Source organism: Electrona antarctica (genome assembly GCF_951216825.1).
Source record: "Electrona antarctica genome assembly, chromosome: 20".
NCBI lineage: Eukaryota > Metazoa > Chordata > Actinopteri > Myctophiformes > Myctophidae > Electrona > Electrona antarctica.
The window spans coordinates 31023355-31048892 of NC_136801.1; the positions used below are offsets into that span (position 1 = coordinate 31023355).

The window sequence follows — 25538 nt, forward strand, 5'->3', positions numbered from 1 at the left end:
TGGTTATGACGTTACATTCTTATTTTATATTATATCGCTGTTGTCAGGCAGAAGCCTCCTATCTATATTCAAACGTTTTGTGTTTTGACCGGCGCACGCACGTGCGCGCCCCCCCGCCCCCCATAGTGGGTGCTACAGTACTGTTATGTTACATGCCTTTATTTGCCATGTTTTAGCGCCTTTTACAGGCTGACAAGGGAATGTAACCTTATTTTCTGTGTCTTTGATTATTAGAGGTCATCATGACCTCAGGTCAATCAAGAGTAACCTTATTTCTGCCTTACTATGACTATGACGTATTGGCAGCCTATGGATTTTTTACAGAACTTAGATGGCACTCGATGACTTCATCGAACATGATCGTCGTGATAAGTTTCCAAATGAGTGATACCGGTAATAGCAATAGCCTATCTACAAGCTGACAGGATTTCGCATCATAATACGTTGTGAGCTTGTAAGTGGTCTATTTTAGCTACTTTTGCGCAGCATTCTTGTAAGACGAAATAGGCCATTATATGAAGAAGAAAAAAACAACATGGTTTAAATATGGAGATATAAGGTTTCTGCCCGACAGCGAGTGTGACATTATTACATTATAGTATTTCAGAAACTGTGAAATGCACAGTAACGGACTGTAGTATGCAGGAGCCTGTACTGTGGCTTTATTTTAACATGTGTCCTCTCACCCTGTCCCGTTCTTATGATAGCTTCCCATTCTACTCTGCTCTTCTTCTCATTAGCTGTCTTTCCTAAACATTTTGTATCTAATTGGTTGAGGAAAATATTGAGTGAGTTTAATTGAAGATTAGTGCAGTGATAGCTAGGTCTAAAGGTCTTTACACACGAGGAGCGTGACGATTAAACTGCTCACTGCTTTCAAACCTTTTCATGTCAAGGACGCCACATCTGGAGATATTGTGTGCGAGGGAACTCCATACAAGATTTGTGTTGTTTAAAAATAGCCGCGCATGTGTTGCATCGCGACACATTTTGGCCATGTAGATCTGCTATGTTAAAATCACTTTTCAAAGTATACACTCTCAGTTTGTTAGGACCTTTACATTGTGTTGTTATGGAACACAATTTGTGTGTGTGTGTGTGTGTGTGTGTGTGTGTGTGTGTGTGTGTGTGTGTGTGTGTGTGTGTGTGTGTGTGTGTGTGTGTGTGTGTGTGTGTGTGTGTGTGTGTGTGTGTGTGTGTGTGTGTGTGTGTGTGTGTGTGTGTGTGTGTGTGTGTGTGTGTGTGTGTGTGTGTGTGTGTGTGTGTGCTTGTACAATATTGTCGTCGTGATATTGTAATAACTTCAAGTAACATTTTGAGTGTAACAGGGTATTTTTTTATATTGTGGTATTGCTACTTGTCTTTTACTTAAGTAAAACATCAACATACTTCTTTCTCACCACTGGGTTGAAATTCACTGTCACTTCCCTGAAACTAAAACCTCCAGACATACCTGCACAGGTGCTTCTAGTCATGTGTGATTTTGTGCGAAAGGCACCTATCCTAGAGTTCTGCATGCAAAGACGGAGAAAGAAGTTCTGCTTTGCATATCGCCATGGCGACGTCTTTTGAATGATCGACTGACAGTTATGGAAGTCTTGGCCAGCATCCAAAATCTAGGAAAAACAAACTGAAGTGTAAAAAAAAAGTAAGGAAAAGAAAGGATACTGAGATACCGGCGGTCCCGCTGAGTGACGAGGACTTTGTACTGAGTCCGTTACACACATCAGCCATGCGGGAAGCGCACACACACACACACACACACACACACACACACACACACACACACACACACACACACACACACACACACACACACACACATACGCACACACACACACAAAGGTTAACCAAACCAAGCTTGGAGGCGCACCTTAGGATTTATTTTTTTGCGCACCGAAAATTGCCAATCTACAAGCTCACAACGGGCCACCCTGTGGCATGTTATGAGCTTGTAGATCGGCTATTTCTTGGTGCACAACTCTGGCAGGCAACCAGGTTCAACTGGAGCTTTGTGAATGTGGCACGACCTTAAGAACAAAGGCAGTTTGACTTGAAAGACCAACAGCCCAGTAAAGCACTAAATGTCTGCTTGCCACCTGGCTCTCATAACAGCCTGCTAATCATTAGATAATAGACGGTATACAGTATATTATCCCTTTTGTAACATTCTTTTCTCTTTCTTGGCATGACATTTATTCATAATAGATAGATTTACCTAGCCTACTGTTGCTTAAAACCTTTGAGAGCCTTTTTTAGAGTTCATGGAAGCAATTTGTTTCATTCAGGACATGTGCAACTTGTGTGTGTGGTACCTAGGAGATGCGTGCATTCTTTCCAAGACCTTTTTGGTTTTGTTTGTGTGTGTGTCGAGAATTTAGAGATTCTATATCTCCATCTTAGAGAGATAGAGATGTCAAGGTGCCGTTTTGGCTTTGCAGACTTATTTCTGAGTGCGACCCTCCATTTTATGGTGGCATTTTATGGTCTATTGAAACCGTTTTTCAACAGAGTGGTGCGGTGGTGAAGACAAGTTTGTTAATTTGGGCAACTTCCATTGTATTACTCTTTTTGGCGATACCTCCGGTAACTGTAATTGTATTGTATTTAACCCATTTTGACTTGAGATCAGATTCTAAAAATGTCTTCTACATCCTGACAGTTTTCTGAAAAAGCTATATTTCTATGTCAGTCGTTCTTCGATTTTTCAAAAATAGCAGACCTACAAGCTCGTAGCGCGCCACTCGGTGGCGCGCTATGAGCTTGTAGATCTGCTATTTTTCAATAGCTAAAGCATAACATAATGCTAACACCAAAAGGGGTTCCCGCTCAAAATGGGTTAATGCACACATTGCACAGTGTAACGGTTTCATTAGATTGAAGTATTATTTAAATGTATTGTGTTTAATTCACAGCCTGTAGTAATATTTTGTTCCTACCATTATTTATTCTGGGAAGGCCAATTGAGAGAGAAAGATCTCTTTTCATCGCCCTAATTACAGCAAACATACTGCATTAAACACATAGAAATGACCAAAGATAAACATTACAGATTGTACAGACAGAGTATTATTTACAAGATGTTTAAAGCGAGTGAAAATAAATTCTCATATTCTAAAAAAGAACGGCGATCTTACCCACATCAGATTTAACAGTTGGATGTTTAAAACCAAGTAATCTTTTGAACGTGTACGGTGATTTCAAACTCTTAACTGTTCATAAGCTATTCATATAAATCGGGCAATTTCTTAAGCAAGACTTTGTAGATCAAAACAGTGCAGTTCCATCCTCATGGCCAACTGACCTGTTCATAAAGACTACCGTGATGGTTTAGGTTTCTTCCTAGAGTAAATATGACCATCCACGATCCACTTCCCTTTTCCAGTGTAACGGTGACAGCCAACCGATAACACACTGGACAAATACCATTTTTTATCCAGGCTGTTATCAGTGGATAAGATTATGGATTCTGGGAATCCTCTACTGCTGGTATACTTCCTGGAGTGTGACTGACCTCCTGGAGTGTGACTGAAACTGAGATGAGACTTGAGAGGAAAGCCTGATGTATGGAAGTCACGTGCTGGTTCCGTGTACCAGAAATAGCGTCTCTATACAAGCTCAACGTTCAAGGGAGTTTTATCATAATTTCATACCAAATACGTGGGAACAAAATGAGTTACTCTGGTCCCGGTCATGAAATACAACATATACACTAAATCAAATTCTTTCTTTTTCTTTTCAAAATCTTTTTATTCAGGTTTTTGTAACAGTAGACCAGGGGCAAGTATTAAACAGACATATAACATATACAAATAAAACTCAATCCCCTATCCCACCCTCCCCCCACCCACAATCCCAAGGATAGTCAGAAAAACAGTCTGGATGAAATAAAATAAATAAATATATATATATACACATACACAAAAATACATGCATACATAATTACAAAAAATAAAAATATAATAAAATAAAAAGCAGATTTTTCATAGCAGAGAAGATTTTGTTTCTGTTGTGGTTTGGCGTTGGCCGAGGCATAGGCACGGCACACTATGCAGTTTGTGTGTTGTGGTAGAATGTCATAAACGGACTAAATCAAATTCTAAGCATAACTAATTCTGTAGTGCCAATATAAGCATTTGCACGTGCCCACTAACGGCATAACAAAACCCACAAATAATATATATATTACAGTATGAGCAGATGACTCCCAATCTTCAACCATAATCTGACGACTCTCCTCTTCAGACTCTACCTTAGGCCGTTACCGTAGCACTTACCCTAGCCTTGATGACCTTGCAAAGGATGAAATGTAATTTAGATAGCATGTTATTTAGACTAGCCAGGCTCATTTGGAGACCTGCTTATTTATCTTTTGATATTGTACTGTTTAGACTTTAGACTGATGATAGGTTCTTGAATTACCTATGATCCTAGATTACTATTTCTATGCATTGGATGTATTACCTCGTGTTTACCTGCTTACTGTAAGTCGCTCTGTATTTAGAGCCTACATTGTGAACAAAAAACAATAGAAGTGTTAAAAAAAATCACACATGTGTGAACTGAGCGGTGCAACTATACATGTATTGTTATAGTTACTGTACTGTGCTCTGTACTGTATTTTATGTAGTGTACTGTGCTCTGTACTTTGATTATATTTGGAAAAAAATCTTTGAGAAATGACAGAGTTACCGTGTGGGGGTCCCCACCGGAAACCTCCAGACCCCCAGGAACACGCCCAGGGGGCCTGCCCTCTTCCGGCGAGCCATCCCGCGTCCGAAACGGTCGAGAAATGACAGAGTTACCGTGTTGCAGCTTTCCGTGCTCGGACAGACACAGGGACACGCATACGTAGGGACACACATAGCTGTGTAATGGAGCAGAGGCACCGCTAAAAGAAAAGTTATAACTGATTCATATTTCACCGTTCACAATCTAACCGCAGCGGTCAGGGTTACAGTAGCACTCTAGTTCAAGTTCAAGTTTATTGGTCATTTAAAAATAAACACACCTTATATAATGTATTCAGGGTTTTTTGTTGACCAAAAGGGAGTGTTTGGCAGAAGCCTCAGATTATAATGCCAGCCCTTTTAATATTCACAGTTCACAGGCACAGTGATCACAAGCAGTGGTGGAAGAAGTACTCAAAGTATTGTATTTAACTCTATCTCTACCGCTAGCTGCTAGCATAAACCCCAGTTCCAGGGGCCAGCATACACATTCACTTTAAATAGTCAGAGTTTACCCACCCCACAGCCCCCCCCCCCCCCCCCCCCCCCACACACACACACACACTCTTGTTACACACACCACCGCAGCATTGGAACAAGCACACACTCCTTACAGTACCTCTGGTCAGAAGCTTTAACATGGCGCCAGTGTCGCGGTACAAAGGCACAAATTAAATCCGAAATGTGGATGGCAGAAAATCCACCAAGGACAGCGATCCAAGAATCAGAGTTATGGCGGTTTGAAAATCCTCCCGTTCCAACGCTTTGCACTGTGAATATATTTGCAATCCCATAGTTGAAACGGTGGGGCGTTGCTATGGAAACCAGACCAATGTTAAAGGCTTCTGTAGGCATCAACCATTATATAGAGTCTACGTTGGGGTACGTATATATACGGACTTGGGATATGCCGCCACCTATAGTGTCGACGTCCGTATATATACGTACCCTAACACTACCAGGAAGGCGGGGCTTTTCAGAGTAAAATCTCCCATATCTTCTGGCACTCTAGCGCCTTTATTTTGAAGAAAATCCCGGCACTGATTGTGTTAATGGGGTATGGATATATATTCCGGCTCATAAGACATAGGTCTTGAACATACTACTAGATCTACAAGCTCGTAGCGCGCCACCGAGTGGCGCGCTACGAGCTTGTAGGTCTGCTATTTTTGAAAAATCGAAGAACGACTGACACTGAAACATAGCTTTTTCAGAAAACTGTCAGGATGTAGAAGACATTTTTAGAATCTGATCTCAGGTCAAAATGGGTTAAGTACAGTACTTGAGAGTAAATGTACTTAGTCAAGGTCTCACAGTCCCATGGTGTTCTTCCGCTCTGACCACCACGGTACAGCACAGTATAGTAGAGTACACAGCCTCCCGCCCAAAGACAAACAGTCCAGGGTGGGTGCTGCCCTTGATGTTAATGATGTTAGTAGTGGCCTTTTTCCTGCTCCTGCTGGTGTAACCACTTCAGCAACCAGCCGCTGGAGAGCCTTGCCGTCTGCAGTGCAGAAGTTTCAATGCCACACGTTAACCTATTTTGACCTGAGATCAGATTCTAAAAATGTCTTCTACATCCTGACAGTTTTCTGAAAAAGCTATGTTTCTATGTCAGTCGTTCTTCGATTTTTCAAAAATAGCAGACCTACAAGCTCGTAGCGCGCCACTCGGTGGCGCGCTATGAGCTTGTAGATCTGCTATTTTTCAATAGCTAAAGCATAACATAATGCTAACACCAAAAGGGGTTCCCGCCTAAAATGGGTTAAGCTTGTAGATCTGCTAGATCTGCTATTTCCAGTGCGAGACATGATACGAGACAGTATTTGCCAAAAAACGATGCTAAGAACTAAGATAAATCAGGCTTTTCCTCTCTTCCTGAGGCAAAGAAGGAGACTGAAATGTAGAAAACGACCATACATAAGCAGGGTATTATAGAATCATAGAATAACCTACTGTACATTTATGAGCAGAGCGCTGTGGTTATACAGCCTGCAGTGCTGCGTGCATGACCCAAACCCTATAAGTTTGTTTTACTTATAGGCAAAAATAGCTTTCTTTTCCACCCCTAAACATTTGGATGTTTGTCTTCAAGCTTCTCTGCTGTTAGGTAGTGTCCTTTTGGAGTACATAATAATACCTCATGTAAGTGTTTCTAGTTGTACTGAGCCAAAACAAAGAAACGGCCATTCAACAACAAAGTACTGTAACCTCTGAACATGGACAGTGAAGTCCTGTATATATGCTTCCTTGCATGCCAGTGTCGCACACGACAGACAGCAGCTGATCTACACGTTGTGAGCATGCCGTTTCGGCTGCTTTTTGGCACGTGACATCAGCACACAGGGCGTCAGCGGCTCAGGGGACGAGTGACCGCAAGGTTCCCAGTTTGAACCCGGGCTCCCCCAAAGTTGGTGTCGCGAAGTGTCCTTGAGCAGGACTCTAGTCTGAACCTCCTAATTGCTCCCGATGTGCAGGTTGGTGCCTTGCGTGGTTTCCTCCGACATTTGGTGTGTGAATGGGTGAATGTAATGCACGGTCTATGTAAAGAGCTTTGGAGGGGGGGGGGTCACTGATTTGATCTGCATGTAAATCATACTGCATAATATATGTCGATATTGTTGAGGGCATAGGAAAATGTCTTACCTCAACAACCTCGCTCCATACTATAGATTAATAGAATATACAGGTACGTGAAAGTAAAATTGCTCCGTCATGATGACATCGTACGTCATCATGGCGTAACATGTCGATTTGCTCGTCCACATATGAGATACATTCTCCATTCATTGTCAATGGGAATTTAATGTTTGTAAGACTAATAGCTGAAGATAGGAGGGGCTAGCGCCCCTCAAAAAAAGATCAAGTGTGTGAGCATTGTGAGTGTGTGTGTGTGTGTGTGTGGCTAGTGGTTGCACTATGGTTGGTATTAGGGCAGTGGTTCTCAAACGTTTTGATTTCAACGACCCCTCAGTTTGGTAGGCATTAGACCACAGACCCCCATAACTCTTGAGTTTTACAAATGGACCATTATCTGTCCATTTGGTTCCATTTCTCCACTCTCTCAGAGTTTGGAGTGAGCTCCACCTTTAGGCCCTGGAGTGAGGTCCACCCCCACCCCCCCCCCACCCCGCTGGCCTTTAGGCACTGGCGTCAGCCTGTCCACTCCACCTGGCCACAATGTTGACGCAGCGCCACTCCAAGGAGTGAGAGCCCTCTGAAGGACTCCTGGCATCAGCAACACAGGAGAGCTCGCACAGGAATAGATCTGGGACGACCGGGGCAGCCAGTGTCTGTCTGTCTGTCTGTCTGTCTGTCTGTCTGTCTGTCTGTCTGTCTGTCTGTCTGTCTCTGTGTGTGTGTGTGTCCTGTGATCTAATATATTTATTTATTTACTTTACCGGGTCGCTATACCCGGCGAGTCTCTCTCCGGAGCTCGGGCCTTGTAATGCGGGCCGTGAGGTTCTTCCCGAGGTTCACCAGACAGACGGTGATTGAAGGCGACGTGTACGATTAAGTTGAATTGGGGATACTTTACACGCAGGCATGCGGTCGCGAGCCGTTCACTGGCGGGGACCAGGGATTTCGCCCCGTGCTGAAGCGTGCTAGGAACCACTCGGCATGACCCCTCTGCCATTAAATCGTCAGTGCTTTTTTAAAATTGATGGGAGCATCATGCCAGAGGCTTAAAGACAGCCCTACTGTAACAACAGGGCCGCGAGCCAGTGGCTCATCATCACGTCCTATCTTTAAGACTGAACACGTGTGTGTCTGTCTTGTCTGTCGCTCTGGCCGTGCTGTTCTGCCATTGGGGTTAAGTTGCTCTTGCCAGTGCTTGGCAGGGTGATATTATATCTTCCCCTGAAAAAAGAAAAAGCCAAGGTTTGTTTGAAAAATATATGATATTTTTAACTCGATGTGTGCTCTCTAATTTGGGTGTGTGGGGCGGGGAATGTGGGTCTGACCACAGTTTGGCCCCTGTATCTGCTGAACACCCCCCCTCCTCTCTCCCTCTCTCTGTGAACTGTAGCTGAACTCTTGACTAGAGGGTTTTAGCTGGGTAACTGGTGGATGAGGACTGTGTGTGTGCGTGCGTGCGTGCGTGCGTGCGTGCGTGCGTGCGTGCGTGCGTGCGTGTGTGTGTGTGTGTGCGTGCGTGCGTGTGGGGGGAGTGCGTGCGTGTGTGGGGGGGGTGCGTGCGTGCGTGCGCGTACGCCCCAAATACCGAATGTAGATGGATGCCTGACTGTATGAGGTTCTCCATATCTAGGTGTACTTGTGGGTCTGTTTTATTAATAATAATTATAATAATTTTAATTAATGGAACCCTTATCTAAATAAAGTGATTTTAGCCTATACATGAAAACAAATTAATCAAACGGAACGAAAACATCCTATATTAACATTAAAAAGGCCTTTTTGCTAGAGCTATGTTTTAAGAAGTGACAGTGATTTAGCCAGCCTGAGTGAGGTCTAGCATCTTGTTTTAAGAAGTGACAGTGATTTAGCCAGCCTGAGTGAGGTCTAGCAAGGTACCCGTAAAGCATCTTGCACGTCTCCTCTGTTGATATTCTGATTATTAGCGCCCCCCTGTGTGTGGACTTATCCCCCCTTTCGTGTCGCACTCGTTTAGCACAGTGGTTGTCAAACATGTTCAATTCCAAGGTCCCCCTGGCCTTAACTGTGAGAGCATCCATTACATATGAACCCTCACGGCTCCATTTGGTTCCCTTTGAATGCTCTCAGAGTTACAGACCCCTGTACAGCGAGGTCCATTCTCCTTCCGACATCAGAACTTTTCTTCGGAAAGGGAGGCGATATAACTACAAATTGATGTCATTCAGAGCTTCTGATGGACCTTTTCTCAGAACCTGTGCATCCCCAGATGTCCTGACTCTCCCGAACTATAGTTCGGAAAGCCCGTCCGAAGGGGAAGATTTCGGAAGGAGCATGTATTATTTGCCTTTAGGGTCCCTTTGGAAACCCCTCAAGGAACCATGTGGGTCCCTGGAGCCCACTTTGAGAACCACTGCTCTAGCACTTAGTCCCTCTATTGTTTTAAAAACGCCTGTGATCGCCTCTCTCCCATTTTACTCCATAGATGCGAAGGGCCTGCTTGACCTATGACCTCTAGTACTGACCACCCTCTCCTTGCTGTGACTGTAACATTCTGCTAATACACATTAATCCAACCTGGTGCCTTTTGTGTTGCACTCTCTCTTTCTCTTTCTCTGTGTCTGTCTTTCTGTCTTGTAGGAGTTGATTCCCCTCATCCTGTGCACGGCCTGTCTCCATCCAGAACCTAAAGAGAGAGACCAGCTACTACACATACTGTTCAACCTCATTAAGAGACCAGACGATGAGCAGAGGTGTGTGTGTGCGTGTGCGTGTGCGACAAAATGTTATCAAGAATGTCCATTCACACCTACAAATACATAATTCTGCCGACAGCTCAATATTTCTGTAACGCAGACACACTAGCACAATACACGGATACACACAACACAGAGATACACACAGAGAACAACCTCATTGTTAATTTAGCTGCTCTGCATATAGTACTGTGCCCTTTACAATACACAAATAATGCAATATATTTCATGCAAATGTGGACATAAAGATAAATGAGTGTGAGAGTGTGTTGTTAGGGGCCACTTTGCTTTCTCCCTGTTCTCTGTAAGTGCAAGTGACACTCTTCCCAAATGTGGAAACATAATTCATGGACACAATACATTCCATAAAGGACCTTACTAATAACATAATAGTCAATGCATACTGTACGTTAACACCTACAGTTGGAGGCCATCGATATTGTCCTTTTCTTTTTGCTGAGGTTTGCGTGATCTGCGCAAAAGGACAGTTAACCCAGTTTACTCTGATGTTGCACTTTGTCACTCTCAATAAGAGTGTCTCTTATGCATGTGTTCACGTCCACGTCCACAGACAGATGATCTTGACGGGTTGCGTGGCGTTTGCCAGGCACGTGGGTCCCACCCGGGTGGAGGCTGAGCTGCTGCCACAGTGCTGGGAACAGGTACAGTACGCTACTCACCAGGGCGGGTGTTTAATGGAGGCCATGAAGTCCATGGCCATTACGCCTCAATGTGGATAAAATGATATGCCCTAAGGCCACGATGGTCTTGATGGTCCCCGTCCGCACTGCCACAGTGTGCCAGATTATTTCACCCTTTTGTCCATTTTTTCTTGAGGAAGAGCCCTGGTGCTCAATACGTCACTATGGAAATAAATCATTTCAAAATGGTACCTGCCTGCTGTGTAGATATTTTATTTTCCATACTGTTACTGTACCAAATACCAAATAACACCAAATATTATGACTACAGTTCCTCTCCTCGCACAAGCGCCCCCCAAAAGTTCAGAAACAGGAGATGGAGTGGAGACTCCAGACGTGGAGACGTAGATTAAAAAAACCAAAAACAGACTCAAATAGACTCAAAAAAGAGAAAGAGCGCCTCATTTATTCTACTGTCCCTGACCTCCAAATCAGTTGGTGTAGCAACAGCAGCTGTGTCCATGGTCAGATTCTGTGAATCTGTGGCCAGGAAGACAAATAGTGGTTTGCCACAGGGTCAACTGGCATGGTGTTTACGGCACCAAGCTGTTGTTGTCTTCCCCTTGTCTGACCTTCTATAACCTTCTATAAGTCTCACCCCTGACTGTGCTCATATATGTCTACACTGGCCCCAGTGGCGTATCCAGGAATTACGTTTTGGCCAGGCAAGATATGTTAATTGTCGTCTTCCTGCGCTCAATCATAGGTTTTCAAAGAGATATACCTGCCAGACCGAGTGGGATACAAAGGCTGAAAGGCATGCATTTACATTCCAATGGGTGATTGAGGGTCGCGCTCTACCGCAACGGCCAATCAGCTGTCCATTTTAATAGTTCTCATGTCTTGTTTTTGTCCTTTTTTTTTCTCATTGTATGGATTTTGGCCAGGCCAGAAATGGATTTGGACAGGCGGACGCCTGCCCTCGCCTTATTGTAGATACGCCTCTGACTGGCCCCCTATATGTACCTGTGATTTGACTCTTAACCACTTATATTAACCCATTTAGGACTGAGGCAGATTCTTAAAAAAAAATAGTCTAAATTTTAACAATATTGTTTCTATGTCAGTGGTTCTCAACCTTTTCCATATCAAGGACCCCCGGAATTATCTGTAAATGTGTTATTCCAGGCACCCCCCCAGAAGCAAAGATTTGAGTTAAAAATGTTCACTCTGAAAGAATATACTGTATATTCAAAGATTTGCGCCACATTTTCACGATTTTTCAAAAAATAGCAGATCTACAAACTCGTAGCGCGGCACTTGGTGCCCCGCTACGAGCCCAGCTACGCCTGGGGTTTGAGTGGTTAACCTACTGTATAACATTTTACACAACCTAGCAGCACCCTACCTACTGTATCATCCCATGTCACTCCCTATACTACAGTAAGACGTCTATGATCAACCATGTCTATGATCAACCTGTTAACCATCTTTTAAAATGTTTGTCCATGTTTTGTTTTAGTTTTTAGCTTATATGTTTTTTAAATAGGCTCTATGTTTTATGTTGCACTGCCAGTGACTGAGGGGAAACGGTATTTCATGTTCTTTTGTATGCAAGCACATAGGAAAATGAACAAATACAGTGATTCTGATTCTGAAATAACTAAATGAATACAAAAATTAACGGGACTCGAACACGCGACACACTGTCAGGCCAGAGCCTATATGTGGCATCCGCCTGGACCACTTGGCCAGCGGGCGCCCACTAGTTTTATTATAGTTTCATTATTGCTTGTTTTTTTATGTACAGCCCTTTGGGACATGTTTTGTGATATTATAAAATGTGACTAGACTTGACATTGAGCCCCTCCTCTCACGTCTGACCGTTCCTCTGTTTCTGTGTCTCTCTGTGTTTCAGATCAACCACAAGTACCCAGAGAGGAGGTTGTTGGTGGCAGAGTCTTGTGGAGCCTTAGCACCGTACCTGCCTGTAAGATCTTTACTGTGTACATTTTTATATTCAAAATGGGGCTGCACGATCAATCGATAAAGAGAATCACGGTCTCAATTCCATGAGTTGTAGCTAGTGAGGATTGTGATGAACATGCTAGACAAGAGCTACAGTAATATATGCCTTCTCACAACTACTGTTGCATTGCCTGCTCTGTGCACTCGATGTTGAACGACAGTCAAGAGTGCATTGTGACTGTGAGCTTGTATATCTGCTATTTTTGGCGAGCAACACCGTCATACGACAACATTTAAATCAGGCTCAAGGCTCAAAGTGTCGTATTGTACTGTAGTGCTGTATTGAAAGGACTGTACTTAAAGTACATTAGCTACGCATACAGCACTACTACTAATAAGATTAATTGTGTGAAAGAATCGCGATATTAATTCTTGGGGATAACAATCGTCTCGCTTTCTCTGTCCCTCTCCCTGTTTTGTCTCTTCGCTCTGGTTCTCTGTCTCTTTATCTACACGTCATGTCTCTCTCTCTCTGCCTGTCTCTGTATCTCCCTCTCCCTCTCTCTCTCTCTCTCTCTCTCTCTCTCTGCCTGTCTCTGTATCTCCCTCTCTCTCTTTCTGTATCTCCCTCTCTCTCTCTCTCTCTCTCTCTCTCTCTCTGTCTCTCTGTCTCTCTCTCTGCAGAAGGAGATCCGCAGTAGCTTGGTGTTGTCCATGTTGCAACAGATGCTGACGGAGGACAAGGCTGACATGGTCAGAGAGGCGGTGGTCAAAAGTCTGGGCATCATCATGGGCTACATCGACGACCCTGACAAATATTCCCAGGTCCGTGCGCGTGGCCGCTCCTTCACATAGTTACTGAATGACGTCCATATAGGAGCATGCATTGGCCTTCATGACGACCGAATATCCCCCCCCCATGTGTTTCAGAATGTGAGAAATTGATATTGTGGAGGAGAGGAGAGGAGTTGCATGATTTGTTTGTTGGTCTATCCCAGCTGCACCTGGCATTGTCCGCACTGAACTCAAGTGTTTGTGACTGGCATGCAGGTTGATTTGCCCCTGCAGTTAGTATGTTATTTATGTCTTTGTTTATTGGCAGGGACAATACAAAAGACATTGTTACACGTCACAGATGCCTGAGACACATGGCATTGCATATGGTTTCTAGCCAGAAGCTATCTCCCCCCAACCCCTGTCTTTGGTTAGAAGCAGCTTTTTCATTCCAAAATGTAAAATTGTACCACAATAAGAAGAGACACATGGCTGGCTGTGGCTACCAAAACATCATAATTCTACATATTGTGCTAATTGTTGATGAAACACAGCATGTGTGGGGGAGCTCCATTCATGCTGTTTCACAAAGCACAGATTAGGACTTGGCCTGCCTGACAACATTTTTACAGTCGTGAGATTTAGTACAAGTACAGTAAAAGTACTGCAGTGTAATAATGGTGGTTTGCATGTGGGATTGTGGATGGGCGAGTGTGAGGCGTACACCTATCTACGTTTAACTGCTGCACAACAGTAAAAACGCTGCTTCAAAATGTCAATGTCAATGTTCAATGGCAGTTGTAGGTACAGTAAAATGGTAAATGGTGCATTTTATAGCACATTTATCCAAGTCGCTTCACATAGATTGTTGTGCATTACAATCACCCATTCATTTCACACACATTCATACTCTGATGTCAGAGGAAACCATGTCAGGCACCGACCTGCTCATCGAGAGCAATTAGGGGTTCAGCGACTTCGGCACTAACTCTGGGGGAGCCCGGGTTCGAACTAGGAACCTTCCGGTTCCCAAGCGGCCGCTCTAACCCTGAGCCACTGCCGCCCCAGTAGGCGTTGGCATGTCACCGAACCAGACTGAACACCCTATAACCAAACCTTTAGGCTCCTCCCTCTGCGAGACCGCCAGTTGTTCTAAGAAAATAATTTACCCAGAGACTCCGAATTTATAATTATTTATCCTACCAAACATGATTGATTAAATGATTAAAACATGATCACCAGGTACTATGATTATACTAGGAGAGGGTTTTTTTAAGTGTACAGAAAGTGTTAAAATGATTTTGTATTTGTTTTTATGTGGCCACACCCATCAGTTCATTAAGTATGCCTGGTTTTCAGGTGGGCGGTGATCCACAGGTGTTGTTGCATGACAAAGGGGGAGGGGTTAGGGGAGGGGATGGTATTGTGAAGTCACTATATCTGGTGTATTTCGATTGGGCCTTTTGACTCAAAGGCTTTCAGATTTCAGGAAGAAACCAACAATTTGCAGGGACGATATATTTCAATATTCTAACCACACCTGGGGGTCTAATAGAGTAATGTTAACACCATAGACACATACAAAACAGAAAAAGTAGGCACTCCATCTTTAAGTGTCGCACCTGTCTGTCCACTGCGTCCTGCAGGGTTTCGAGCTGATGCTGCTGTCTCTGGGAGACCCGTCGGAGCGGGTGATCAGCGCCGTCCACCAGGTGTTCATACCTGCCTTCGCAGCCTGGACCACAGAACTGGGAACCCTGCACACTGTGCTCATCCCCGCCCTGCTGGCGCGCATAGACAAACTAACCAAGGTGTGTGTGTGTGTGTGTGTGCGTGCGTGCGTGCGTGCGTGCGTGCGTGCGTGCGTGCGTGCGTGCGTGCGTGCGTGCGTGCGTGCGTGCGTGCGTGCGTGCGTGCGTGCGTGCGTGCGTGCGTGCGTGCGTGTGCGTGTGCGTGTGCGTGTGTGTCGGATAGGCCAATCCAATGACCACATACTCGCCCATGTGCGGGCACGCCAATGGAGGGAGGAAGTAGCCACAAGACTGTGTCGGTTTTTCTCCAAATTATATAAGCTTCACTAGAGTTGACATTAATTGTAGAACAAGAAATGACAGAATTTACGTTTAAAAAAACGATTAACCCTATTAACTATTATATCATACTTGCAGATTATTCTGATAATTTGATAAATATGTCCTTGCTTTCAGTATGGGATTGGTGTGGTTCGGGCTTTGGGCTAATGAAACTTCTGCTTGTGTTCTGAATTGTGCACCAAGCACACCGCAATGATCGACCTGCTTTATGAACTCTCTCTCTCTCTCTCTCTCTCTCTCTCTCTCTCTCCCTCTCTCTCTCTCCCCCCCTCTCTCTCTCTCTCTCTCTCTCTCTCTCTCTCTCTCTCTCCCTCACTCCCCCCCCCCCCCCCCCCCCCATGTAGCAGGGTGAGCATGGTCTGGATGAACACAAGCTGCACATGTTGCTGTCGGCGTTGCAGTCTCTCATCCCGCCTCTGTTTGCCGTGGTGCTGCAGAACGCCCCGTTCACCGCCGGAGCCAAGCTGCAGGGAGAGACGCCCACTATAGAGGGTGGGACACACTTCACACATTATTATTATTATTATTAGACCAGTGAGGACTTTAAAATGAGGACAGCGATTTTATGAATGCCACTTGTGTAACTTTTTGCCATTTTTTGCACATTTAACTGTAAAGGTCATTTCAGATGAGCAGCGATTAACGCGCCTAGTAATTAATTTTCAATGAGACCTGCGTTTTTTTGTTTCCCAAACAGTAGGTTGGGACCCATATGTGGGTTGCGGACCACTTTTTATGGGGCGCTAGTAAACACCCCTTTACATTTTTTTGTCGATTAACGATTTTCAACAAATTCCCCCAAAAATCTAAATTTCTCATGAGTTAAAAAGAAAGCAATAAGGTACACCCGCACACTGTATCTGCTCGGCACACGAGTATTGTCTTATTTAATGAAGCAACGTTTCGGTCACTAGGGACCTTCCTCAGGCATGGCCCTAGTGACCGATGCTTCATTAAATAAGACAATACTCTTGTGCCGAGCAGATACACAGTGTGCGGGTGTACCTTATTGCTTTCATTGATGTCCACTGGCCTACGCACCTGTGCATACGCCTGATTGCTAGGTGTGCGATAGTTTTCTCCTACTCATGAGTTAAAAACAAATTCAAACGTTTTTTTCAAAACGTCTTCTCTGTTTTGTTTGTATCCATTAATTAGAGCGGAAAAAATACATGGAAGTAGTGAAAATAGCATATTTACAAGCTTGTAGATGGGCTATTTTCAGTGGTTTGGGTCCCCGGGGAGACAAACTTCCTCTTTTGGAGTCACAGGCTATGAAGTTTGGGAACCACTGCACTATAACACTGTCTCTCTGCATTTGACGTATGTGTTTACCGTACTTATTATCGCAAGTCGCTCTGGATCAGGGCGTCTGCCAAAATCGTGCCTAAATCGTGCATTTTAAGTGGGTTGTCCTGTGTGTGTGTGTGTGTGTGTGTGTGTGTGTGTGTGTGTGTGTGTGTGTGTGTGTGCAGTGACGCGGTTCCCCCGGCCGGCCTCCCCTCTCCAGGACGTGTCCACCATCGTGGGCAGCAGAGAGATGCTGAGCGTCCTGCTCCGCCTGTACGACCACCAGCTGGAACACGAGGGCACCACGGGCTGGGAGGGCCTGCTGTGGGTGGTCAACCAGCTGTGAGTCATCATCATTAATGACCCATATAAGACTTGAGACCAGATTCACCAAATGTCTTCTAAATCATGAATCATGAATCATGTTTTCTGAAAAAGCTCAAAAATCAGTGGTGCAGAATTATATATGTATTTGGCCGCCGACCTCCATCTCAAAATATTTGCAGCATGGGGGACTTCCAGAAGCTAAGATTTGAGTTAAAAAAAACGTCTGCTGGGAAAGAATATACTGTATATTCAACATTTTCACGATTTTCAAAAATAGCACTCGGTGCCGCACTTGAGCTTTTATATATATTTTTTCAACAGCTAAAGTTTAAAATAATGGTTTAAGTGGTTAAAAGATAAGGTGAAACCACGTTCCAGGTCTTAGTGGGTTAACACACTACAAAGAACACACCATCATATCGTTGTCGCGCAGAAACCTCCACAATTTCAACTTTTTGTGTTTTTTCAAAAAGATTACGACACCCTACTTGATCATACTACAGCGTCACACAAAAGCATCAAAAGTAGCAGCTGTACAAGCTCGGAACATGGCGCCAATCGGCACGTTAATACATTTTATTCAAAGAGTATGACATCATATGCAAGTTTCACAGAAAGAAAATACTACTCTTTGTTTTTATATTTTCTCCTTTCCCAAGACATACAAACAACATAAATTATATACAGGTATAAAACCAATAAGTTGAGTACATAACTAAGATACACACAACATATATACAGGTATAAAACCAATAGGTTGAGTAAATGAGTACATAACTAAGATACAAAGAAAGGCAATCGGCGCGTTTTGAGCTTGTAGATCTGATACTGACACCAAACAGGGATGATATGCTATGAGTTCTTACAAGGTTTACTTTGTAATGCCGTCACAAAATGTAATACTCAATACCGAAGTGTGTTGACATTTTCTTACACCCCTAATCAGAATCGGCTAGATTGTCCCATTACATTATGTAAATGCATTTTTGGCCGAGCTCCTTTGTTTTTGTTATTACTTATTTCCAGAACAAAGAAATAAATCAACAAAAGATATCTACATATATAACACGTAGCATCCATACAGTACAGTACAGTACAGTACAGTATGTTCATTAGGTTAGACATACAGTAAGGTCCGTACAAGGAACTGGTTGGAATAACGTGTTCCTTCCACGCGCTACGTCCAACTCCCCTCTGTAAGGTGAAAAGAAGCAGCTTGGACCCGTCACTCATAGAAGGAAGCATGAGGTCAGTCCGTTGCTCTCCCCAGGTTGGCAGAGAGAGTCTAGCGTCCAGGATTACATAGATAATTGACACTGGGTGAAAAAACGGGCTGCAAAATCATGGGATAAAATTATTGAAGAAAAAAACGCATAAGGTGCGTAACATAACGGCAAGTACAGTATTCTGTACATGATATTAGACATTAACCCATTTTGGGCGGGAACCCCTTTTGGTGTTTTAAACATTATGTTGTAATTTAGCTATTGGAAAATAGCAGATCTACAAGCTCATAGCGCGCCACCGAGTGGCGCGCTACGAGCTTGTAGGTCTGCTATTTTTGAAAAATCGTGAAAATATTTATTTCAGAAAACTGGACGATTTAGAAGATCTTTTTTAAATTTTGAGGTCAGGCCTAAATGGGTTAAGGTGCAAAGAGTGTCAGCGTTTTATTGCTTCAAACCACATAGTCCACAAACAATTCCGCTATGAAATAAAAAGGTTTGAGAACCACCGGCATTGTAATTGTATAGAAGACGTGAAGTTCACATCTGACGCGTGTGATAAAAAGCGGTTCTGGGAACGGTTACAAATGTGATTGAATCCAATGGTGGATCTGGTTCCGGATCCCAAACCTAATAAAGAAGCTTGGGTGGAAGCTGTTCTTAAACCTGTTTGTCTATTCAGTGCATTATGCTAACATTGTGTGTGCCCACTCCCCATGCAGCCTCCCCCAGCTGATTGAAATAGTGGGCCGCATCAACGTGACGTCATCAACCTGCGTTCACGAGTTCTCGCGCTTCTTCTGGAGACTCTGTCGAACCTTTGGCAAGATCTTCACCAACACTAAGGTAAAGCTCTCATCTGGACACACATTATACAAATGGTCATACTACATATTGTCTCTGTCATTTAAAATTGATCAACATGGAATGTCAGAACCATATGGAGATTTAAGGGTTTGAGGTCAGATGTAGAGTTGCATGGCCGGCTCCATCCATATCTAGGTGATGATCCAGTCTTCTCCAGGGTTTGATGAGGTCAGACCATATATGGATACCTTGGGTATCCATATATGTAACTAACTGATGGACGGGAGATGCAGGTTTTCATAGTACGGTCGCAATAATAATTATTAATAATGTATCAAATAGATTAAAAAGAAGAAAAAAGAAAAAGACGGGTGGGAAGGGGGAGCAACTAGAGAAAGAAAGAAATAACAGAGCAACATGTGAAGGATAAGCAAAAAAGAAAATAAAGATTAATATACCTGTACTGTATATACGCAGCATAATCCAGCTGGTAGAGTATATGTACATGAGGTTAGACATGAGGAGCATTAGGTTAGACACAAAGATGGCAGCTCTTCGTTAGGTCCACATAGCAGCAGCAGGACAGGTATGTACATGAGATTAGAAATTAACCCATTTTGGTGTTAGCATTATGTTATGCTTTAGCTATTGAAAAATAGCAGATCTACAAGCATAGCGCGCCACCGAGTGGCGCGCTACGAGCTAAGGTCCAAAAGAGTGTCAGCATGTTGTACATGAGAAGTGCAAACAGAGTATCAACGTATTTGAGAGGAACAGAAACAACAACGGAGAAGGAACTCGCTGACAGTCAGGAACTCTGCTGACAGTCAGTCAGTGAGCTGAGGGCAAGCTGGAACCCATGGCTGGGTCAACGTGATTACGAGGGACCGCCGTCTCGACCGCGGCGACACTCTTTGACCTCACTCTAAGATAGTAAAAAAGAAACGGCTTTAGTTTGTAGCGGACGCGGCACAGCTCTCTGGTGACGATAATGCTAACCGACAGTGATGGTTGCAGTGTGAAATCTTTGACATCTTCTTTGCACCGTTTTAGGTTAAACCACAGTTCCAAGAGATTCTCAGGCTCTCCGAAGAGAACGTCGGTAAGTGGAGCTTGAACACACACACACACACACACACACACACACACACACACACACACACACACACACACACACACACACACACACACACACACACACACACACACACACACACACACACACACACACACACTGTTGTTGTAAACAAGCTATTTAGAGCCAGTTATGGGTGTTCCCCTGTCCCCGCTCATTCCCAGCATGTTTTGTACAGTTATAAGAGGCGCTCGGTCTCAACTCTTTGCCAAGTGATTTAGCTTTTGGTCTGTGTGGTTGTTCATGAAATGTGTGCTGGGCTGCATCTCAGCCAAGTCTGAGTCCTGATCACCATGTACCATAACGCTGTCCCTGTCCCCGTCCCCGCGCACCCCATCCTGTCCTTATTCCATTACACAATGACGACTTGATGTGTCTTTCAGCCAGTGGTTCTGATAGCGGGCGCCCAGAGACCCCTGTGTTCCTTGAGGGGATTCCACAGGGTCCTCATCAAAATGAGTTAATATAGCCCAAATCAGTTAACCCATTTTGACCTGAGATCAGATTCTACAAATGTCTTCTACATCCTGACAGTTTTCTGAAAAAGCTATGTTTCTATGTCAGTCGTTCTTCGATTTTTCAAAAATAGCAGACCTACAATTGCGTAGCGCGCCACTCGGTGGCGCGCTACGCAAGCTTTGTAAGCTATTTTCACTATTCACTATTGAATATTAGCCACATTAAGTAGCTAATTCATAATGTATTTTCACCAGTTTGGGAGACAGACACAACATTATAAGTGTAGTAACTCCTGCTTTAAGTGACATCAATGTGTACACACACACACACACACACACACACACACACTGACTGACGCAGGGTATCTGCCTGTGCTATTGTTTCTTTTGGAATCTTGGTGGACTTTCATTCCACTACATTTCTTTCAAACACAAATATTTGACTTTTGACTCAACTATGTACATTTCCAGTAAGGGACCACCGGGCCCCAAACCTACCCCAAATACTTGCATGCAATGCGTTGTGAGCTTGCTACCCTATAGGGCAGCGGTTCCCCAACCTTTTTGGCCATGCACCCCCTGTTACCTCCCGACCTAGCTGATGCACCCCCTGTTACCTCCCGACCTAGCTGATGCACCCCCTGTTACCTCCCGACCTAGCTGATGCACCCCCTGTTACCTCCCGACCTAGCTGATGCACCCCCTGTTACCTCCCGACCTAGCTGATGCACCCCCTGTTACCTCCCGACCTAGCTGATGCACCCCCTGTTACCTCCCGACCTAGCTGATGCACCCCCTGTTACCTCCCGACCTAGCTGATGCACCCCCTGTTACCTCCCGACCTAGCTGATGCACCCCCTGTTACCTCCCGACCTAGCTGATGCACCCCCTGTTACCTCCCGACCTAGCTGATGCACCCCCTGTTACCTCCCGACCTAGCTGATGCACCCCCTGTTACCTCCCGACCTAGCTGATGCACCCCCTGTTACCTCCCGACCTAGCTGATGCACCCCCTGTTGCCTCCCGACCTAGCTGATGCACCCCCTGTTACCTCCCGACCTAGCTGATGCACCCCCTGTTACCTCCCGACCTAGCTGATGCACCCCCTGTTACCTCCCGACCTAGCTGATGCACCCCCTGTTACCTCCCGACCTAGCTGATGCACCCCCTGTTACCTCCCGACCTAGCTGATGCACCCCCTGTTACCTCCCGACCTAGCTGATGCACCCCCTGTTACCTCCCGACCTAGCTGATGCACCCCCTGTTACCTCCCGACCTAGCTGATGCACCCCCTGTTACCTCCCGACCTAGCTGATGCACCCCCTGTTACCTCCCGACCTAGCTGATGCACCCCCTGTTACCTCCCGACCTAGCTGATGCACCCCCTGTTACCTCCCGACCTAGCTGATGCACCCCCTGTTGCCTCCCGACCTAGCTGATGCACCCCCTGTTACCTCCCGACCTAGCTGATGCACCCCCTGTTACCTCCCGACCTAGCTGATGCACCCCCTGTTACCTCCCGACCTAGCTGATGCACCCCCTGTTACCTCCCGACCTAGCTGATGCACCCCCTGTTACCTCCCGACCTAGCTGATGCACCCCCCCACATGGAAATATAAATTGCATAAGCTATATAGAGACATATATTTCCTTTTTATCCACATATATGCACATATATTCTGCATTATATTGGCATAATATGTTAATAATAATATGTATTTAAAATAAAACCATAGCACCACCATTAGACTTGTCATGTCGCGCACCCCCTAGAAGGCGCTCGCGCACCACAAGGGGTGCACGCACCACAGTTTGCGAACCACCAAAAAAATAAAAAAATAAAAGAAACATAGCCTATAGTATAGGGTATAGGCTATGCTTCTTTTCTTTTCCTTTTTTGTTTGTACTTTTGAAATGTCTACATTTCAATACAGCAATGCATGCATTAAAACATAATTTGTCATTTGTACTTTTGAAAACTTTAAAAGAAAGTAAGTACTTGCGTGCGTGCTTTTTACATACTGCATCTGTCAAAATCTATTTTCTAACAGTGTGAGCCGGTAGTGCATCAACCACATAATCGGCAACATCCACCCGTTTTGATTCCTGCCTTGTGTGTCATTCACGTTCCTGTGTTGCATGTCATCATCCCTCTCTGCCTCATTCAATTTCCTGTCCCGCTACACTTTTCCTCATTAAAAAAAAAAAAAAGAATAAAAAATACACTGCAGTGGCCTGCTCTGGAAAACTTTGTGCAACTGGCTCAACGTTTGAGCCGAGGAGCCGTTTTGGATACCAGTAAGACGCCTTAAAGGAGCATTCAGTGATTTGGAAAAAACCCTGGTCCGCCCCGGTAACAAGATGTGCACATGCACGCTCTACAGTGGGGGGGACACACTACAGCACGCACACAAGGCCCCCCCTCGATCATGATTGGCGGAAGGCCACCTAGCCAACCTAGCCAAAAACAAAGGTTTTTTTGACCCCCAGGGGTTAACTGGGGACAGGGAGGAACTCCTTATATGGTCAGCACACTCTATAGTAGGGAGGATTATCACAACAAAACAAAAGAAGAAGTGATATTTGAATTAAGTGAAATCACTGAATATACCTTTTAATATAGGCGCCGGGCGACCAAAGGGCTGAGACACTCTACCGGAATAATGTCACTTCATTATGTCAGCACTGTCATAGAAGTTTTGTGTGTGTGTGTGTGTGTGTGTGTGTGTGTGTGTGTGTGTGTGTGTGTGTGTGTGTGCGTGTGCGTGACGTGACGTGACGTGACGTGAGCCTGTGACAGGCTTGAGTTAGCGTTACAGTAGTCTCGGAAACCCAGACGTTTTCATTTCCAGGGAGAGGAAAAAAAGTCTGGGACCGAGTCCACTTCAATTCGGCATAGAGTAGCGCAAACGTCGATCACTCTCTGCTGATTTCTGAGCGTCTGCACCTTTGTTAAATTGACGCACACACACACCCCTCTCTCTCTGTCGCTCTAATTAATTAGTCTCATGTCGCGCAGCTGCATCTAGATTCTCCCGGCGGATCCTGCCAGGAGCTGCCTATGCCATAGAAAGCATAGGTGGACCACAGGCTAGCGTTACAGTGTCACTGCACGTTTGCATTGTAAGGGTGTGTGTGTATGTTTAATATATATATATATATATATATATATATATATATATATATATATATATCCAATTATATCAAGATTAGTCACATAATGCGTTGATAGCACAAATAGCGTAGCTGAAACAACGCTAAACAAGGGCTTTTCATAGCTGTGATAACGATTCAACATCTGGTCCTAAATTAGCGGGTTGTCATACACAGCCAGGAGGATCAAAAGAGCAGCCCTTGTCTCCAAAAGTTTAACTGATTCCAGCCTGTGGCGGCCAGGGCGCGCTGCGCCAAAAAGCCCTGGGTGTCGAGAGCGATGAAGCGCGATGGTCAGCACGTCTTCACCATAGAATGCTCGACAGACTGCCAACTCAAAAGGCACATGGCCCCTTACACTCCCATCATAAATTACAGTAATTTGGTGGGAGTGTAACTGTGTCAGAAGTTGAGACAGTCACACATGCGGGGTTGAGGCCAATTTGAAATGGGATGCAACCGTTCTTTATTTTCTCAATGAGTATTGTATCGATTCTCAAATCAAAATTATTATTTTTTATTTGTATTTGAAACATTACGTTGTGAGCTTGCACATCAGCTATATTTAGGTTTTCTCCTGACATGCAATGACATCCAAAATAGGGATAGAGTTTTTATGAAATGTTTGATATTTTTTATAATAGCTCAATGAACTGTTGCACCCCTAGTTTTGAACAATGAGTTGACATGTGTGTTTGTACAGACGCTACAGCAGGAAATGGCATTCTTCTCAAGGCCACCGTGCCCATCTACGCTACTGGAGTGCTGACGTGTTATAACCAGGTAAATTCAATATAGCTTACATTTTATTTTATTTTCTTTGAAGTGTCATCTTAGTTTGTGTATTTGTGTGTCTTGCTAATACAACTATAAACCAACCATTTAAGCCCTATACACTTTGTCATATAACAAATAGTTAAAATAGACCCTCTGGCGGGTCCATCTCCATATCTACACTGTCAGAGTTTTTATTTATTTATATATATATAATTATATATATAAATAAATAAATAAATAAGTTGTGAGAAGCACCACTGTAGTGACTGATTGCTTGAGGGAGTTCTTAATGACCCTTTATAGGTCTGTCAACTCTGAGAGCGTACAGATGGTCCCAAAAGGACCCTAACGCTCTCAGAGTTATGGGGGTTCTTCAGAAGCCCACTGCTCTAAAACGTAGACTGACTGACTGCTCCCCACAGGAGGAGGACCGTAAGCTGCTGGTGGGTTTCTTAGAGGACGTGATGACAACTCTGTCCCTGTCCCACGCTCCTCTGGACAGCCTGAAGGCCTCCTTTGTAGAGCTGGGGTAAGACGATGCGCACGCGCACACACACACACACACACACACGCATGCACGCACACATGCACGCACGCACAGACAGTGGAAATCCACGTCCACTTGTGATTTCAGGATGCTTGTTTTCTATATTCTATTGTTTTAATATTATGTCACAATATTGATATCAGGGCATTCAACATGTTTTCATATTTTATTGTGTCCATATCGCCCATCCATGATTATATTACAATTACGCTGATTGCATCATATTACAATATTATTATG

The 25538-nt window shown here is 44.4% G+C and overlaps 1 protein-coding gene and 1 long non-coding RNA gene across 8 annotated transcripts in view; one reads left to right on the top strand and one right to left on the bottom strand.

Annotated features, from left to right (window-relative positions):
• Positions 1 to 6507, bottom strand: part of LOC306912662 — a 64702-nt gene extending 58195 nt beyond the window's left edge. Inside the window, exon 1 of the long non-coding RNA XR_013788421.1 lies at positions 6279 to 6507. This is a non-coding gene — a long non-coding RNA (uncharacterized lncRNA). The remainder of the gene's footprint in view (positions 1 to 6278) is intronic.
• The window catches only part of relch (RAB11 binding and LisH domain, coiled-coil and HEAT repeat containing), a gene marked incomplete at its 5' end in the record, with an annotated part of 78073 nt that overhangs the window by 28434 nt on the left and 24101 nt on the right, over positions 1 to 25538 (top strand). For 5 of the 7 annotated variants that reach the window (XR_013788418.1, XM_079489041.1, XM_079489042.1 and 2 more), the window contains 11 exons: positions 9987 to 10099; positions 10674 to 10764; positions 12662 to 12733; positions 13396 to 13536; positions 15132 to 15296; positions 15923 to 16070; positions 17054 to 17210; positions 19144 to 19267; positions 20282 to 20330; positions 24678 to 24757; positions 25174 to 25280. Coding sequence is in view for 6 of the 7 variants with exons in the window: in XM_079489041.1 (XP_079345167.1) it covers positions 9987 to 10099; positions 10674 to 10764; positions 12662 to 12733; positions 13396 to 13536; positions 15132 to 15296; positions 15923 to 16070; positions 17054 to 17210; positions 19144 to 19267; positions 20282 to 20330; positions 24678 to 24757; positions 25174 to 25280 (1247 nt within the window). The remainder of the gene's footprint in view (positions 1 to 9986; positions 10100 to 10673; positions 10765 to 12661; positions 12734 to 13395; positions 13537 to 15131; positions 15297 to 15922; positions 16071 to 17053; positions 17211 to 19143; positions 19268 to 20281; positions 20331 to 24677; positions 24758 to 25173; positions 25281 to 25538) is intronic. The other 2 variants (XM_079489043.1, XM_079489046.1) reach the window with 1 other exon arrangement.